Below are 19,030 nucleotides of genomic sequence, written 5' to 3'. Positions count from 1 at the left end.
CTACGTTGCTCGCCATCAAAAAGGCTTCAGTACGAGCAACGCATGAACAACGTGGGTAGGCTTGTGCTGCCTAGATCGCAAGATGCGATCTAAGCAGCATGGTGCTTACCGGAGAAAACCCTCGAGATGAAGGAGTTGGCGATGCGCCGAGATTTGTTTGTGGTTGAACGTTGGTTGTTGTTTATTCCATAAACCCTAGATACATATTTATAGTCCAGGGGACTTTCTAATGTGGGCGTGCACCAAACCGTGCACGAGTAAGATTCTAACTTCTAAACTAAGATGCGATCTAATATGTTACAGATACACGGGCAATTAAGCCCAACTTGGTATAAAAGGCCGATTCACGTATTTCTTCTATATATATATTCTTCACGTCCATCTTGATCACGGCCCACTTCTGACTCGGTCAAATTCTGGTGATAACAATAGCTGGGCTGGTCCATTAGTTACATGGGCCGGGCCTAACCTCTCAGGTTGACTGGTCAAACCTTTAATGGGCCGGCCCATTTAAAAAGTGGGGTCCACCTTGAAGCAAGTGGGCCGGCCCAAGAAGTTATTGGGCCGGCCCAATAAGCATGTGGGTCCCACTTTCCTGCTATCGGGCCGGCCCATTTAGTATGTGGGGTCCACAATAGATCAAATGGGCTGGCCCAACAAGCCAGTGGGCCGGGCCAAAAACACGAGTGGGTCCCACTTTCTCGTTAATGGGCCGGCCCATTTAGTATGTGGGATCCACCATATAGCAAGTGGGCCAGCCCAAGAAGATAGTGGGCCGAGCCAAAAACACATGTGGGTCCCACTTTCCTTTTTAAAGGGCCGACCCATTTAGTATGTGGGGTCCACCATATAGCAAGTGGGCTAGCCCAACAAGAAAGTGGGTCGGGCCAAAAAAACGTAGGTGGGTCCCACTTTCCTGCTAAAGGGCCGACCCATTTAGTACGTGGGGTCCACCGTATAGCAACTGGGTCGGCCCAACAAGATAGTGGGCCGGGCCAAAACATAGGTGGGTCCCACTTTCCTGTTAAAGGGCCGACCCATTTAATATGTGGGGTCCACCGTATAGCAAGTGGGCCGGGCCAAAACACAGGTGGGTCCCACTTTCCTGTTAAAGGGCCGGCCCATTTAATATGTGGGGTCCACCATATAGCAAGTGGGCCGGCCCAACAAGATGGTGGGCCGGGCCAAAAACGCAGGTGGGCCCCACTATCCTGTTAAAGGGCCGGCCCATTTAGTGTGTGGGGTCCACCACAAAAGCTTTTGGGCTGGCCCAACAAGTTAGTGGGCCGGCCCAATTAGTATGTGGGGTCCACGGTTAATCAGGTGGGCTGGCCCGACGAGTTAGCGGGCCGGCCCAATAAGCTTGTGGGGCCCACTTTCTACATTCTTGGGCCGGCCCAGTAGTGGGTGGGGTCCACCTTAAAGCAAGTGGGCTGGCACAATAAGTAAGTGGGCCAGCCCGTTTAGTTGGTGTGTATATGCCGGCATAATAGGCGCTTTAGTGATTTCGCTTAATTGGGCCGTTTAAGTGATGGGAATTTGTGATTTAGATACTAAGAACATTTACGCACCACATGATTTCTGTCGGATAGCCTCACTTACCACAAGCACCAAAGAAAAAATGCGCGAAAGAACTATAAAAACTAACTAAATATTACATCAGCTGCAAGGCTTTGAAAAAATATTACAGAATCCAGAGAAATTGAATGGTAATTAAACCTAGCAATACAATGAAGCGACCCGGCAATCTTTTAAGTTGTACATGCAGCACCTATATCTGAAACAAAGACATTACAACTTAAGATAGCAACAATGGAAAGGCAAAGACACTACTATATTGTTTGGCAAAGAATTTGGAACTCATCATTTCGTCGTTATAACAAGATCGTTGTAATGCGCACAATAAGCAAACAAAGAGTGCATGCTGCATACCAATAGCCAATATAAAAGAGCATGTTAGAATGAAACAGCAGACTTACTACTATCGAGTCCCATGCAAACCAACATGTTCAGGGAGTACAAGATTGGCATGAACAACATAGTAGCAGGCTATAAATTTTGTAACAACGATTGAGCAAGATGAAGTTATGATGGCTACATCTAGAGAGTAGGGAATGTAAACCAAAAATAGAAGTTATGATGGCAAAAGCTAAAGAGGAGGGAATGTGAACCAACATGTGCCAAGTGCAATTACATCATTTTGGCCGTGAACTAAATAATACTCCTGAACTTATAGTGAAGGGGATGCAAATCAAGATGTTTCGGGATATAAACTTGTAATGAGCAACACATAGAGGATAGTTAATGCTTGGAGCTTAGGATGGACCAGATACGAATATAGTGGGATCACTCTGTGAACTTGTATAAGAGGGAATGCAAACCAATATGTTCGGCATTCCATATGTGAGCGTCATGCCAAGTCGGAGAAACAAGTCAATAATGCAGCTTTTAAAGAACAAGATGGCACACGAAATTATTATCTAGTAGTATGACAAGTTTATTTGTACTACGAGGCTAGATAGCATAGTGATAGCATGCCAAACTAAGTCCTTACTTTGTTAGCTTACAATGAACTAGATACAAAACAATGGCATCACCTGTAGTACAGGGAATGCAAGCCAACATGTTCATGGAGTAAAAAATTGGCACAAACAACATAGTAGCAGGCCATAATTTTTGTAACAACGACTGAACAAGATAAAGTTATGATGGCTAGATCTACAGAGCGAGGAATGTAAACCAAATATAGAAGTTACGATTCCAAAAGCTATAGAGCAGGGAATGCGAACCAACATGTGCAATTACTTAAAATTGGCCATGAACTAAATAATAGCAGGATGTTACTATAATAGCTAGGAATAAAACGGATAGGAGTTATAATGGCATCACTCATAAACTTGTAGATAAGGGAAACAAATCAATTTGTTTCGGGATATAAAGTTGTGATGAGCAACACATATAGGATAGTTAATGCTATGGCTTAGGATGGACCGAGAAACGGAATATAGTGGGATCACTGTGAACTTGTAGAAGAGGGAATGCACACCAACTTGTAGAATCGGATGGCGAGACAAAATTATGATGGAAGTAGCTCGCTGTGACGAGTTCAAATAAATTTGTACTGCAGGGATGGCGAGAGCGATAGCATGCGAGGAACTAATAGCGAGCAGTTACTTTGTTAGCTTACGACGAAGTGGATAGAAATAACAATGCCATCACTGTAGTACAGGGAATGCAAACCAACATGTTCGGGGAGAACAAGATTGGCATGAACAAAATAGTAGCGACCTATAATTTTTGTAACGACGACCGAGCAAGATAGAAGTTATGATGGCTACATCTACGGAAGCGAGGGAATGCAAACCAAAATGTTCAACCGCTTAAAGTTAGCAATGAACTAGAAAATAGCAAGGTGTTACGGTCATATCTAGGAATGAACTAAAAGAGCTTCGGATAAACAAGCATACGAACCCGGAACATGGCGCTAAAAACAGGGACTTACATTAGGAGAAGCACTCGTGGGAGTCACGACGAGATCTTCACGGGGTTGATAGATCCGGTGATGAAGTACACTACATGTGCTACTTGGGGTTGGAGAGACGGCCATTACAATTCATGGTTACTCATCTCATCTGCAAAAAACAATGGCGCGTCGTTAGCACAAACAGGTTTCCCAAGATTAAACAAGAACTTGCAAGCAAGCAATAGAAAAGCGACAGTACAAGAGTTTAGATCATGCACGGCGCCGGTGAAGCAGATCCGGTTCATGCACAGCGGTGTCGGTGAGCAAGATTCGATGCGGTGGACGACGGATCCGGCGAAGCGGCTCCGGTGGGGTGGACGATACCGCAGCTGAAGCGACTGCGGTAGACTGCTGGATGAGCATATGGTTTGGAGGTTCGGCGGGGATGATCCGGTCCGGTTGATGACGGCGTCGATGAAGCGGCTCCGGCAGGCAGTCGGATGACGAGGATCGCGATTCCTCGGGTAGGCCAGAGAAGTCCGGCGGGGATGTTTCGGTGCGGTGGTCGTGGAGGTGGGAGAGAGGGACTTTGGAAGTTCCGATGGGTGGTATGAGGGAAATGAATTTTTTTTGGGAGGGTTTCTGGGCTAGGGAGGTGGTGATCGAAAAAAATGATGGGTAGACCCCCCCACCAAACGACTTTGCTGCCATCTCCACAGGGGTAGAATGGGAATTTGGAAGCGTGTGAAATTTTTGTATTTTGTGGGCGGGAAGTTTTGCCGCTATGATATTTTGAATTTGGCTAAGGTCGAAGTATAATGATAAAAAATTGTGACACCGTACTAGTACCTATGTTCAAGGCCGAGTGAAAAATCAAATCATCATCACATTAAATACCGGTTACTATCATCGTGATCTATCTTCTTATCCCATTCAAAAACCCGTCTGAAATATTTCAGAATTGGCGGGAGATTTTGCCGCCCGACAGAGATTTTATTTTGAATATGGCTATGGTCAAGTAATATAATATAATACTAATATAAAGACGGTACACCTGGTTAATTGCTCTGCTCCGGCAGTCAAGGCCGACAGACCACATCAAGCCATCATCATTACAAACAAAATCAGTCAAATCTAGAAGCTAGTATAGGAAAAATTCACAACATAATAAATCCAGAAAACTAAGTACGGAGTATAATACATAAACTGCATTCAACGACCAAAAGCGACCAATAACAATGTTAATGTTCACGACAAACTAATCTGAAAATAATACAAGACGCAATGTATGGCCAACATGAAGATTAGGATACGCCGGGATGAATGAATCCGATCTTCATTCGAGCATATATTTCTTCATCACTCCGTTCTATGATCCGAAGGAAATATTCATTGAACTCCTTCCGTCTGCGATGTGCAGCCAATACATCCTCCGAACGGTATGGCCTTTGTTCATTTCTCATACCGTAGTTTCCTAATCTATCCACACGTATTGGCCACTCATCCCAGGCCTTTATATCATCAAAGTACTCTCTGATATAACCCAAATCTCCGTAGTAGATGCAGCCAGGTCGAAGTGTCGGGTACACTCTGGTGTCGACGGAGATACACCGAATATAATGGACGAAGAAGGCACGACTGCCAATGTTATTGACAGCATGGAGAGAGCGGCTGTAACATCCCAAGAGTAATACATAGATCCTTTTTACCTTTCTTGCTTTTGTTTCATTTCATCATGTTGCATTCATGCATATCACCACCTTGGTTTTTATAAATTGCATTTGCTTTTGGCTTTGCTTTGTTTGCTTGTTGTTCTTCCTCCCTTCTTCTTTCTTGGTTCATCCCCTTCCTCTTGTGATGTTCCAAGAAAAGTACAACTCCAACCTCTCCCTCTCTTAACACATTACACCAAGGTCATGCCAAATTTTCTAAAATTTGGTGGACACCCTTGATCTCTCTTCTACCTCTCTTACTTGCTAACCCAACCTATTTAAGTTGGAGATACTCCTCCTCAAATGGTTGGTTTGTATTTCTAAGTTTTGCACATGAATTAATGGAGCTTTTCTTCCATTTAAGCTCTATGTATAATCCCCTCTTTTAATCCTACTTCTTTTCAATGTCATTTCATGTGACATAATATCGCTTTTCATCTTGTAAATCTTCTCTATTTCAAATGCTTCATTTTGTTTTCCTCTCTCTTCTCAAATTATTCTCAAATTAATTTTGGTTTGAAAATAAAAATCAGAAAAGGAAGAGAGAAAGAAAAAAAAAACTTAAACCTAACCTAACCCTAACCTAACTAAACTCAGCCGGTGGCCCAACCTTTTCTCAACACCAAGCCCAGCTAGCACTCCAACCCGGCCACCTTCCTCTCAGCCAAAAATAGACATGCAAACCACCTTTCTTCTCCTTTACACGTCGGCACCATTGCTAAATCAAGTAATGGAGCAAGCTCCAATCTCCACGCCACCTCTCTCCCTTCATCCACCGGCTCCCCTTCACCTCTCTTAAGCACAGCACCAGCTCAACTCCAACCCTAGCCCCATCTTCCTCCTCCAAGTGTAGCCGCCGCCACCATCTCTTCCTCCCGGTACAAACCCCACACACGTCGCCGGCCACCACCACCATGGCCATGGCCAGCCTAGACCTTACCTGAGCACCAGGGGCAAGTCTACCTCGTCTCCTCTCCACCCTGGACTCCCTCAAGGACGCCAAGACCTGCAGCCCTCAAGCATCTTCTTCATCTTCAACAACCGGCCATCTTCTCCTTCATCTCCGGCCGGCTCCTCCGGCTACTTCTCCGTCGCCTCCTCCACCTCTCCTTCGACACCACCAGGGTGAGCATCATCATCTACATCTCCCTTGCATGCCCCACGTATCTGCATCGTCGATCATGAGAGGGATCTGAGCAAAAACCGAATCGAAATCGAAACAAAACGTCCAGTTTTTCATCTCACAGCACCCCGTCTTTCGACGCATCTCACCGCCAGCACAGGCCACTCCAGCTTGCGTTCTTCATACCGTTGGAAAGCTGAGACGAAGGGCTACAATTTTCGTTTTGGAGTCACCTAGTTTCGATGCCTGTACACGACGCCATCATCAAGCAAACTTCGGTCCAGAAAACGAGTTTCTGTTTTTACTGTTCCTCGTCTATGACCCGGTCTCGTTTTCCAACAGTCGCCGCCGGCGACTCCGGCCACGAGAGCACGCAATTCTTGTTCCAGTAGATGCACAACATCTCAGGCTTCTTCTCAGCTTTTGAATCACCCAAAACGGAGCAAAAACGGCGACGCCATCTTCAATCAAAGTCGAGCCCAGAAACGGATTTCATTTTCGGTTTCAGTTTTGCTGTGACATTGTCACGACTTCCGATGATCACCGGCGTCACCACACTGCACCAAATCGAATCAAACTACCACCAATCTACTCGCGGTACATCCCTCATGCTCAACATCTTGATATCTACTCAGATCCGTTACCCAGTTTCTTGCCATGTTCATCCAAAGTCACTGCCAGCAGCTGTCCTGTTTTCAGTTTTGGTGTTAAAAATTCAGTTAACTCGTCTGTACAGTATACCTTGTCTGAAGCCTGTCTTTGTACAAATCTCGAGCAGCAGCACACTGGCTACCTTCCTTGATCTCTACCGCGAAGCCCTGGGTTCGAATTCCCTGTGACGCACTTAACCAAATCTTTTTGTTTTTCTTTTTCTTTGTTGGTTTCTGAAAATTGAAATCTGGATACTTTTCAAATTAATTAAAACTGCACTTTTACAAATCCGTTTTGGACAAACCATATGTCCATTTTGATCAGCTTTTCATGCTCTAGCCAACTATGAACTTTGTTTTGGGTTTTGGACAAATAAAATTTGGACATAATTAAAATCTGAAGTTAATTGGAGTAATATGGCATAATTCATATCTCTCATTCCATAATTCCAAATTATGCAAATGACATATCCATATTCATCAGAAAAGTGAGAGGAATTCAAATCTTGCATCCTCATGCATCATTGGCATCATCTCCGAATTGTCCAAATTAAATATGCAACATGAACAAAAACTATATGTGAGGGTGCTTATCCTTTCATGTGTCATTAGAGCACCCCACTTAATTTTGCCTTGCACCAACCATCTTGCCATGTCATCATGCATCATATTGCGCATTGCACTTGTATTGATTTATGTTATATCTTCCTTGTATGTGCTTTTGGTTCTTCTCGAGTAGACGCCGACGCAGAGCAGTACGAGCAGGAGTACGAGTTCCCCCTGGAGGATCGTGTCGGTGCTTCTACCTCTGATCTGACAGGCGAGCCCACCCCTTCACCTATTTTACATTTACATGCTCTTTTGATCTATTGCTATCCTTATGTTGCGATTCTCGTTGTGTCACGTGTCCTATCCACTCGTTACCTATATGTCCGAGATACACCTCCTCGCCCTACCTATTGTTTGTTGTTTGCCAGCTTTGCGAGTCGTAGGCGAGTTTAGGATTTTTTGTTGATATCTCGAAATGTCCGGGATATCTTGTTGGGATGTTGACACATGTACTACCTTTTCAAAATGATGATGATAACTTTTGCTACAACTTAAAATTGCTAAGGGATATAATATGCAGAGGCATCTCGTGAGCCCCTTTGCGAAAGCATCGGAACTTTGACTTGCTAATGTCCCCTAGGACCCGAGTTCTTGTTATCCGTTTCTAAGGCCGAGCGCGCTAACCACTCGTGGGAGGTTTTATCGGGACCCCCATCACCCATTACCATTTCTCAAGTCTCGTTGAAAAGGGGCCACAACCTTGGTTTTATTTGCCTATGCCATGTATGCCATGTATGCCATGCTTTACCTCTCGTTGCCTTCGGGTGTTTATTCTTGTTGCCTTCGGGTGTTTAATCTCGTTGCCTTCGGGTGTTTACTTCATGCTGTACCTTGCGGGACGTTTAGCGAAGCGTGTGGTTCGCACGCCTAGCCGCCGGCGCAAACCTCTGGGTCCGTCTCGGAGTACGGCCGAACTTCGATACGGGTAGCTTAGGCGGGTGGCCCCCCTAGACTTTCTTGTTGATTTGGGAACGGTCTTGTTGTGAGACTCCGCCGTAATTAAGCGGGTTCGAGCATGCGTGTATGGTAACATTGGTGCACCCTCGCAGGGTTAAATCTTATCGATAAGCCGTGTCCGCGGTTATGGACGACTTGGAGTCTGTTTAACTCGATCATAGAACAACTTACACCTAATGTTGTCACTAATAATTTGCTAATTACTTGCGTAGTAAGTTAGCCCTATTATAATGGAATGGATATAAAATTGTCAACTGTGTGAGTGCCTTGTTAGTACCTCTTGGCTAAGGGGGATCGCATTTGGTTGGGTTGTTGATTGCAGAGTATAGAACTGCTAGAATATGCGCTCTCTCACCTTCTCTATTAGACGGATGTTGTAGCGTGTCTCTATTGGATAGTGCTTTGCTGCCGCTAAACTCCACATAAAGCCGGGCGAAGTTTACACCGCCCACCAGCGAGCATAGCTGGTCTTGTCTCGCAAGTACGTGCCAACTGGTACTTACCCTCGTTTTTCTCCCTCTTTTTCGGAACACGCTTTTCGACAAACAGGTACGACGGATGATGAGCGATACGTCGGAGGCTACTTTGTCGAGTTCACGGACGACGACTTCGTTGCGTAGCGGGATCGTTCCTAAGGCGGCGAGCTCGTGGCATGTTGGTTATGGGAACACCGCTTGATTATCTTCAGGACTCTTAGTCCCATTTGGTTCTTGTCTGTACCCAGACTATTTGGCTATCTTATGTATGATGTAATGTTGGGACATGTGTCCTTCTGAGTGTCATTTGGATCTTGCTCATTAGAGCGTTGCTATATATATGAACCTTATTTCCATCTTTTGTGTCATACATAGTCATGTTGTGATATTCAAGCTGTATTCTACCCTTGTATCATGTGCACAGTGTGTGTATGTGTGAAGTGCACGAGAAGGTGAAGCACTCGGGCCCGGAAAGCCTACCGTGAGCCTTTGAGGTGGGTGTTGTGTGCATGGGCGTGTCGAGCTGTTGCTTGGCCTACCCATATGCTTGGGAATGCGAGGCGACCTCACGGTCCTTTGTAGTGACCTCATGCACATAAACCCCTCTTACCGCGCGCTCCGGGTTTTCCTACTCCCGGGGCTTACGGACTTGGTATCGAGCAGGATCGCCTTTAGGAGCCCCTTTGCGACGGATGAAGTTGTGTCTAGAAACTCATATTTTAGTAGCTACATAGGAAAATTGTGCGCGAGAGTAGGAATTCTGCTTTTATTTCTTACCCCACCCACCCTCCCTCTGGTAAGGACGTGCAACGGTTTTACTCTATTCTTATCTTGTTTCATCTAGGCTTGGACGTGTTTGTGGGAAACCATAGTGCCATAGGGAAAAGTGTTTTTGAAAAATTTCTGTACTATGGTTGCTTCATTATCATCTTTGATCAATCTCCACATATAATTTGTTCCTTTGACATGTTGGTATGTTCATGCTAATGTGTTTCCTCTATGTTGATCCGTTGATAACTCGACCACTTTTTGTTCCGGTGCATATATCAACTTTCCTTCCCCGGAGTTGTTTTTCGCCAAGCTCATGCCTTGTTGTTTCCCTTCCAATATGCATAACTAGTGTCAACACGACCCAAGTTATTGGCACTTGCTATTGCAAAAACTTCTGCACTTCATAAACCTCGCAAGGTATCTTTGTGAAGTACTGTTGCTGCTATCGTTCTAATCTTTTACATGTTATGGCTACCTCTCGTGTACTTGAATTCTTGTACCTTGAAGATATCTTGTCATATTCATGTTTCCTTTGAAGTTCTCGTTAGCACTAATATTGGGTTTTGTTAAATTCGATAAATGTGTTGATCTTTTTGTTCCGGCGCAACCCACCTACGTGCCTCGTCCGAAGGTTTTGTTTCCCACCCTCCCACCCCTCTTTCTGTTCCATGGAGATCTTAAGTCAGCAAAAGATCTGTTTTAGCTGTACAAGACAAATGGTCCTCGTCCTTCCATCAACCCTTTCTCAGCTATAGTTCTATTTGATACCGGAGCGTCACATTCTTTAATCTCTCAAAGTTTCGCACATGCTTGAGTTTGTTGTGTTTTCCTTACCATCAAATCTCTTGGTTCACTCTCCCGGAGGACAAATGATATCTTCGAAGATAAGCCATGGTAACCAAATTCAAATTGGAAACCATATCTTTCTCGCCTCCTTGATACTCCTTCGAATCTCTGGCATTAATGTCATCCTTGGCATGGATTGGTTGAAGGCCAACAAAGTTGTCATTGATTGCGCCGAGCATTCAGTTTCTCTTCCTACTTCATCAGGAACCTTGACCTATACACCTTCTCAAACACCTTCCGTTCAGCTCTTTGCTTTGAATCCTAGTTCTCTTCCGGAGCTTGAGTCTATACCGGTGGTTTGCGACTTTCCTGATGTTTTTCCCGAAGAACTCCCAGGTATGCCACCTGACAGGGCTGTTGAGTTCGTCATTGAACTAGAGCCTGGAACAGCTCCTATCTCAAAGCGGCCATACAAAATGGGTCCAAATGAGTTGGCTGAACTCAAGAAGCGAGCTTGACGAGTTGCAAAAACTTGGTTTCATTCAGCCAAGCACTTCTCCATGGGGATGTCCTACCATCTTCGTGAAGAAAAAGGATAAAGCTGATCGATTGGTGGTTGACTACCGCCCTCTCAATGAGAAAACGATCAAGAATACATATCCTCTTCCTCGCATCAATGAGCTCTTTGATCAGCTTGCGGGTGCAACTGTGTTCTCTAAGATGGATTTGAGAAGTGGTTATCACCAAATCAAAATCCGCAAGGAGGATGTACCCAAGACAGCCTTCAAAACTCGTTATGGTCTCTACGAATACACCGTCATGTCCTTTGGCCTCACTAATGCTCCTGCCACTTTCTCTCGGTTGATGAACTACATTTTCATGGAGTACCTCGACAAGTTTGTGGTAGTTTATCTTGATGATATCCTTGTCTACTCCAAGTCCAATGAGGAGCATGAAGAGCATCTTCGCCTCATCCTCATGAAGCTTCGTGAACACCGTCTCTATGCCAAGTTCTCCAAGTGTGAATTTTGGCTTCCTCAAGTCGTCTATCTTGGCCATGTCATTTCGGGAAAAGGCATTGCTGTCAATCCTGAAACCGTCAAGGCAATCGTTGAATGGCTTCCTCCGAAGAATGTCAAGCAAGTGAGAAGTTTCCTCGGTTTGGCAAGTTACTGCCGCCGCTTTGTTGAGAATTTCTCCAAGATCGCCAAGCCTCTTACCGATCTCCTCAAGAAAGACAAGAAGTTCCTTTGGTCTCCTCAATGTCAAGCAAGCTTTGATCTCCTCAAGCAGAAGCTCACTTCCACACCTGTCCTGGTTCTCCCAGATACTTCTAAGCCTTTCCAGATATTCTGTGATGCCTCTCTTCATGGACTAGGTGCTGTCCTCATGCAAGAACGTCAAGTTGTGGCGTATGCTTCTCGTCGCTTGAAAAAGCATGAACTCAACTATCCGACACATGATCTCGAGCTTGCGACCGTGTTACATGCTTTAATAACATGGCGCCAATACTTGTTGGGCAACAAATGTGAGATCTTCACCGACCACAAGAGTCTCAAATACATCTTCACACAACCCAGCTTGAACCTCCGTCAAACGAGATGGATGGAAACCATCAAGGACTTTGATCTGTCTATCAGCTACACTCCAGGCAAAGCTAATGTCATGGCTGACGCCCTTAGTCGCAAGTCTTATTGCAACAACCTCATGATTCAAGAAATTCAACCTGCTCTTTATGAAGAATTCAGGAAATTGAATCTTGAGCTTGTTCCCCAAGGCTACCTTGCAAACTTGGTGATCACGCAAACTCTTGAAGATAAGATCCGAAAAGGACAGTTGCGAGATATTTGCAGCAAGAATATCAAAGAGAATATGCACAAGCCCAAGTACAAGTCGTTCTCTCTCGATGATCAAGGAACTCTCTTCTTCCAAGGTCGTTTTGTTGTTCCGAATGATCTAGACCTGAGAAACCTCATTCTCAAAGAAGCTCACGACACTCCTCTTTCTATCCATCCTGGCAGCACAAAGATGTATCTCGATATCAAGTCTACCTATTGGTGGACTAGGATGAAAAGGGATGCCGCTCGCTATGTCTCAGAATGTGATGTTTGTCGCCGTGTCAAAGCAGAACATCAGAGACCTGCCGGTGTCCTCCAACCCCTGAAAATTCCTGAGTGGAAATGGGATAAGATTGAGATGGACTTCATAACTGGTTTTCCAAAGTCTCGCAAAGGCAATGATGCTATCTTCGTGGTGATCGACCGTCTTTCCAAGGTTGCTCACTTCCTTCTCGTCAAAGAAACAATATCCGCTAGTCGGTTGGCTGAGCTCTACACCGCAAAGATTGTTTCTCTTCATGGTGTTCCCTTGGAAATAAGCTCTGATCGCGGAAGCATCTTCACTTCCAAGTTTTGGGCAAGCTTTCAGAAAGCTATGGGAACTAATCTGCTCTTCAGCACAGCTTACCATCCTCAAACGAGTGGGCAAGTCGAAAGAGTCAATCAGATTCTCGAGGACATGCTCCGTGCCTGTGTTATCTCCTTCGGCATGAAATGGGAAGAATGTCTTCCATTCGCTGAGTTCTCTTACAACAACAGCTATCAAGCCAGCTTGGGCATGGCACCTTTCGAAGCTCTCTATGGTCGCAAATGCAGAACACCTCTGAACTGGTCTGAAACTGGTGAAAGGCAAATCTTTGGCCCCGATGTCATCAACGAGGCTGAAGAAAAGGTGCGAATCATTCGTGACAATCTGAAGATAGCACAATCTCGGCAGAAAAGCTATTATGATAGCAAGCACCGTGATATGTTATATCATCCTGGTGATCAAGCCTACCTTCGTGTTACTCCTATGAGGGGCACTCATCGCTTTGGTATCAAAGGCAAGTCGGCGCCAAGATACATTGGTCCCTTCAAGGTTCTAGCAAAGCGTGGTGAAGTCGCTTACCTCCTTGAACTCCCTGAGAAGCTCTCCAAAGTGCACGATGTCTTCCACGTGTCACAGCTCAAGAAGTGCTTCAAAGATACGGGCCGTGCAGTTGATCACGAGTCCATTGACCTCCAAGAAGACCTCTCCTACAAAGAGCATCCCGTTCGGATTCTTGATGAAGCTGAACGTCGTACTCGCAACAACTCGTCAAGTTTCTCAAGGTGCGAGTGGTCGCACCATTCCGATAAAGAAGCAACTTGGGAGCGGGAAGATCAACTCCGTTCCGAGTACCCGTCCTTTTTCTCTTCTTCCTGAGAATCTCGGGGCGCGATTCCTTCAAGGGGGGGCGTTTGTAACATCCCAAGAGTAATACATAGATCCTTTTTACCTTTCTTGCTTTTGTTTCATGTCATCATGTTGCATTCATGCATATCACCACCTTGGTTTTTATAAATTGCATTTGGTTTTGGCTTTGCTTTGTTTGCTTGTTGTTCTTCCTCCCTTCTTCTTTCTTGGTTCATCCCCTTCCTCTTGTGATGTTCCAAGAAAAGTACAACTCCAACCTCTCCCTCTCTTAACACATTACACCAAGGTCATGCCAAATTTTCTAAAATTTGGTGGACACCCTTGATCTCTCTTCTACCTCTCTTACTTGCTAACCCAACCTATTTAAGTTGGAGATACTCCTCCTCAAATGGTTGGTTTGTATTTCTAAGTTTTGCACATGAATTAATGGAGCTTTTCTTCCTTTTAAGCTCTATGTATAATCCCCCTCTTTTAATCCTACTTCTTTTCAATGTCATTTCATGTGACATAATATCGCTTTTCATCTTGTAAATCTTCTCTATTTCAAATGCTTCATTTTGTTTTCCTCTCTCTTCTCAAATTATTCTCAAATTAATTTTGGTTTGAAAATAAAAATCAGAAAAGGAAGAGAGAAAGAAAAAAAAACTTAAACCTAACCTAACCCTAACCTAACTAAACTCAGCCGGTGGCCCAACCTTTTCTCAACACCAAGCCCAGCTAGCACTCCAACCCGGCCACCTTCCTCTCAGCCAAAAATAGACATGCAAACCACCTTTCTTCTCCTTTACACGTCGGCACCATTGCTAAATCAAGTAATGGAGCAAGCTCCAATCTCCACGCCACCTCTCTCCCTTCATCCACCGGCTCCCCTTCACCTCTCTTAAGCACAGCACCAGCTCAACTCCAACCCTAGCCCCATCTTCCTCCTCCAAGTGTAGCCGCCGCCACCATCTCTTCCTCCCGGTACAAACCCCACACACGTCGCCGGCCACCACCACCATGGCCATGGCCAGCCTAGACCTTACCTGAGCACCAGGGGCAAGTCTACCTCGTCTCCTCTCCACCCTGGACTCCCTCAAGGACGCCAAGACCTGCAGCCCTCAAGCATCTTCTTCATCTTCAACAACCGGCCATCTTCTCCTTCATCTCCAGCCGGCTCCTCCGGCTACTTCTCCGTCGCCTCCTCCACCTCTCCTTCGACACCACCAGGGTGAGCATCATCATCTACATCTCCCTTGCATGCCCCACGTATCTGCATCGTCGATCATGAGAGGGATCTGAGCAAAAACCGAATCGAAATCGAAACAAAACGTCCAGTTTTTCATCTCACAGCACCCCGTCTTTCGACGCATCTCACCGCCAGCACAGGCCACTCCAGCTTGCGTTCTTCATACCGTTGGAAAGCTGAGACGAAGGGCTACAATTTTCGTTTTGGAGTCCCCTAGTTTCGATGCCTGTACACGACGCCATCATCAAGCAAACTTCGGTCCAGAAAACGAGTTTCTGTTTTTACTGTTCCTCGTCTGTGACCCGGTCTCGTTTTCCAACACTCGCCGCCGGCGACTCCGGCCACGAGAGCACGCAATTCTTGTTCCAGTAGATGCACAACATCTCAGGCTTCATCTCAGCTTTTGAATCACCCAAAACGGAGCAAAAACGGCGACGCCATCTTCAATCAAAGTCGAGCCCAGAAACGGATTTCATTTTCGGTTTCAGTTTTGCTGTGACATTGTCACGACTTCCGATGATCACCGGCGTCACCACACTGCACCAAATCGAATCAAACTACCACCAATCTACTCGCGGTACATCCCTCATGCTCAACATCTTGATATCTACTCAGATCCGTTACCCAGCTGTCCTGTTTTCAGTTTTGGTGTTAAAAATTCAGTTAACTCGTCTGTACAGTATACCTTGTCTGAAGCCTGTCTTTGTACAAATCTCGAGCAGCAGCACACTGGCTACCTTCCTTGATCTCTGCCGCGAAGCCCTGGTTTCGAATCCCCTGGGACGCACTTAACCAAACCTTTTTGTTTTTCTTTTTCTTTGTTGGTTTCTGAAAATTGAAATCTGGATACTTTTCAAATTAATTAAAACTACCAAACCTTTTTGTTTTTCTTTTTCTTTGTTGGTTTCTGAAAATTGAAATCTGGATACTTTTCAAATTAATTAAAACTGCACTTTTACAAATCCGTTTTGGACAAACCATATGTCCATTTTGATCAGCTTTTCATGCTCTAGCCAACTATGAACTTTGTTTTGGGTTTTGGACAAATAAAATTTGGACATAATTAAAATCTGAAGTTAATTGGAGTAATATGGCATAATTCATATCTCTCATTCTATAATTCCAAATTATGCAAATGACATATCCATATTCATCAGAAAAGTGAGAGGATTTCAAATCTTGCATCCTCATGCATCATTGGCATCATCTCTGAATTGTCCAAATTAAATATGCAACATGAACAAAAACTATATGTGAGGGTGCTTATCCTTTCATGTGTCATTAGAGCACCCCACTTAATTTTGCCTTGCACCAACCATCTTGCCATGTCATCATGCATCATATTGCGCATTGCACTTGTATTGATTTATGCTATATCTTCCTTGTATGTGCTTTTGGTTCTTCTCGAGTAGACGCCGACGCAGAGCAGTACGAGCAGAAGTACGAGTTCCCCCTGGAGGATCGTGTCGGTGCTTCTACCTCTGATCTGACAGGCGAGCCCACCCCTTCACCTATTTTACATTTACATGCTCTTTTGATCTATTGCTATCCTTATGTTGCGATTCTGTTGTGTCACGTGTCCTATCCACCTGTTACCTATATGTCCGAGATACACCTCCTCGCCCTACCTATTGTTTGTTGTTTGCCAGCTTTGCGAGTCGTAGGCGAGTTTAGGATTTTTTGTTGATATCTCGAAATGTTCGGGATATCTTGTTGGGATGTTGACACATGTACTACCTTTTCAAAATGATGATGATAACTTTTGCTACAACTTAAAATTGCTAAGGGATATAATATGCAGAGGCATCTGTGAGCCCCTTTGCGAAAGCATCGGAACTTTGACTTGCTAATGTCCCCTAGGACCCGAGTTCTTGTTATCTCGTTTCTAAGACCGAGCGCGCTAACCACTCGTGGGAGGTTTTATCGGGACCCCCCATCACCCATTACCATTTCTCAAGTCTGTTGAAAAGGGGGCCACAACCTTGGTTTTATTTGCCTATGCCATGTATGCCATGTATGCCATGCTTTACCTACTGTTGCCTTCGGGTGTTTATTACTGTTGCCTTCGGGTGTTTAATACTGTTGCCTTCGGGTGTTTACTTCTGTACTGTACCTTGCGGGACGTTTAGCGAAGCGTGTGGTTCGCACGCCTAGCCGCCGGCGCAAACCTCTGGGTCCGTCTCGGAGTACGGCCGAACTTCGATACGGGTAGCTTAGGCGGGTGGCCCCCCTAGACTTTCTTGTTGATTTGGGAACGGTCTTGTTGTGAGACTCCGCCGTAATTAAGCGGGTTCGAGCATGCGTGTATGGTAACATTGGTGCACCCCTGCAGGGTTAAATCTTATCGATAAGCCGTGTCCGCGGTTATGGACGACTTGGAGCTGTTTAACTCGATCATAGAACAACTTACACCTAATGTTGTCACTAATAATTTGCTAATTACTTGCGTAGTAAGTTAGCCCTATTATAATGGAATGGATATAAAATTGTCAACTGTGTGAGTGCCTTGTTAGTACCTCTTGGCTAAGGGGGATCGCATTTGGCTGGGTTGTTGATTGCAGAGTATAGAACTGCTAGAATATGCGCTCTCTCACCTTCTCTATTAGACGGATGTTGTAGCGTGTCTCTATTGGATAGTGCTTTGCTGCCGCTAAACTCCACATAAAGCCGGGCGAAGTTTACACCGCCCACCAGCGAGCATAGCTGGTCTTGTCTCGCAAGTACGTGCCAACGGTACTTACCCTCGTTTTTCTCCCTCTTTTTCCGGAACACGCTTTTCGACAAACAGGTACGACAGATGATGAGCAGTACGCTGGAGGCTACTTTGTCGAGTTCACGGACGACGACTTCGTTGCGTAGCAGGATCGTTCCTAAGGCAGCAGCCTGTGGCATGTTGGTTATGGGAACACCGCTTGATTATCTTCAGGACTCTTAGTCCCATTTGGTTCTTGTCTGTACCCAGACTATTTGGCTATCTTATGTATGATGTAATGTTGGGACATGTGTCCTTCGAGTGTCATTTGGATCTTGCTCATTAGAGCGTTGCTATATATATGAACCTTATTTCCATCTTTTGTGTCATACATAGTCATGTTGTGATATTCAAGCTGTATTCTACCCTTGTATCCTGTGCATAGTGTGTGTATGTGTGAAGTGCACAGGAAGGTGAAGCACTCAGGCCTGGAAAGCCTACCGTGAGCCTTTGAGGTGGGTGTTGTGTGCATGGGCGTGTCGAGCTGTTGCTTGGCCTACCCATATGCTTGGGAATGCGAGGCGACCTCACGGTCCTTTGTAGTGACCTCATGCACATAAACCCCTCTTACCTGCGCGCTCTGGGTTTTCCTACTCCTGGGGCTTACAGCGGCTCTCAGTGTCCACACGGTACACCAATTGTTGACCTTCCTCCAAATGCTTGTTGTCCAACAACACAAGCAGCAGAGCACCATCCGACTTCACAAGGTAGAACTTGTTATTTCCAAGTTCTGGAAATGAAAATAGTGTATCCATGTTGACAGTGCTCGCGTGCTGCTCCAACTGGACATTGTTGGTGCACACTAATTTTCCGAACTCAAAATTGTTCACAGCTATTGCATACAATTCACCATTGAACGGGTTAATGCAACGCAGAGAATGGTGCTCGGTCGAAAATCTTCCTTCTCCCCACTCTTCATCTATACCCTTAGTTGGAGTGCTCTCATCGACCCAAGCAATTTCCGCCGGGTAATCTTTGGAAACGAAGACCATAGTCGGGGACTTCATTACAGCGACTGACTTCAGAATAACATATGGCATATGCGCCTCAAACCTAGTATTCAATGTCTTCGTGAGTGGGTTCAGAAGCCGTATCTTGTGCGGCTGGTTTTTCTGGGCAAGCACGATGACACCATGGCAAAAGTCGACGAAGTAGTATCTAAAATATATTGATGAAGATAACATTCAGCACTAAGATGTTTACGATTGAAAATAAAAATAGATTAACTCTATAGATATGGAGGAATTTGAACCTTGCATGAACTTCCGT

The 19,030-nt window shown here is 45.1% G+C and overlaps 1 protein-coding gene across 1 annotated transcript; it reads left to right on the top strand.

The window, feature by feature from the left end:
• The first annotated feature begins 4,064 nt into the window (after positions 1 to 4,064).
• On the top strand, positions 4,065 to 18,215 carry LOC124694613. Its single transcript, XM_047227578.1, has 6 exons — positions 4,065 to 4,071; positions 6,121 to 6,300; positions 7,688 to 7,768; positions 16,422 to 16,502; positions 17,798 to 17,840; positions 18,164 to 18,215. The coding sequence occupies exons 1-6, from the start codon at positions 4,065 to 4,067 to the stop codon at positions 18,213 to 18,215; spliced, it is 444 nt and encodes a 147-aa protein (XP_047083534.1).
• The last annotated feature ends 815 nt before the right edge of the window (positions 18,216 to 19,030 follow it).

Source organism: Lolium rigidum, chromosome 3, assembly GCF_022539505.1.
Source record: "Lolium rigidum isolate FL_2022 chromosome 3, APGP_CSIRO_Lrig_0.1, whole genome shotgun sequence".
Taxonomy (NCBI): domain Eukaryota; kingdom Viridiplantae; phylum Streptophyta; class Magnoliopsida; order Poales; family Poaceae; genus Lolium; species Lolium rigidum.
This window is presented reverse-complemented; position numbering and strand designations above follow the sequence as displayed.

Excerpts from the sequence above, each read along its gene's own strand:
- LOC124694613 (XM_047227578.1), top strand. Across the intron at positions 7,769-16,421 it reads TTCTACCTCTGATCTGACAG|ACGCCGACGCAGAGCAGTAC; the intron begins GCGAGCCCACCC and ends CTTCTCGAGTAG. Across the intron at positions 17,841-18,163 it reads GCTGGAGGCTACTTTGTCGA|TGCACAGGAAGGTGAAGCAC; the intron begins GTTCACGGACGA and ends GTATGTGTGAAG.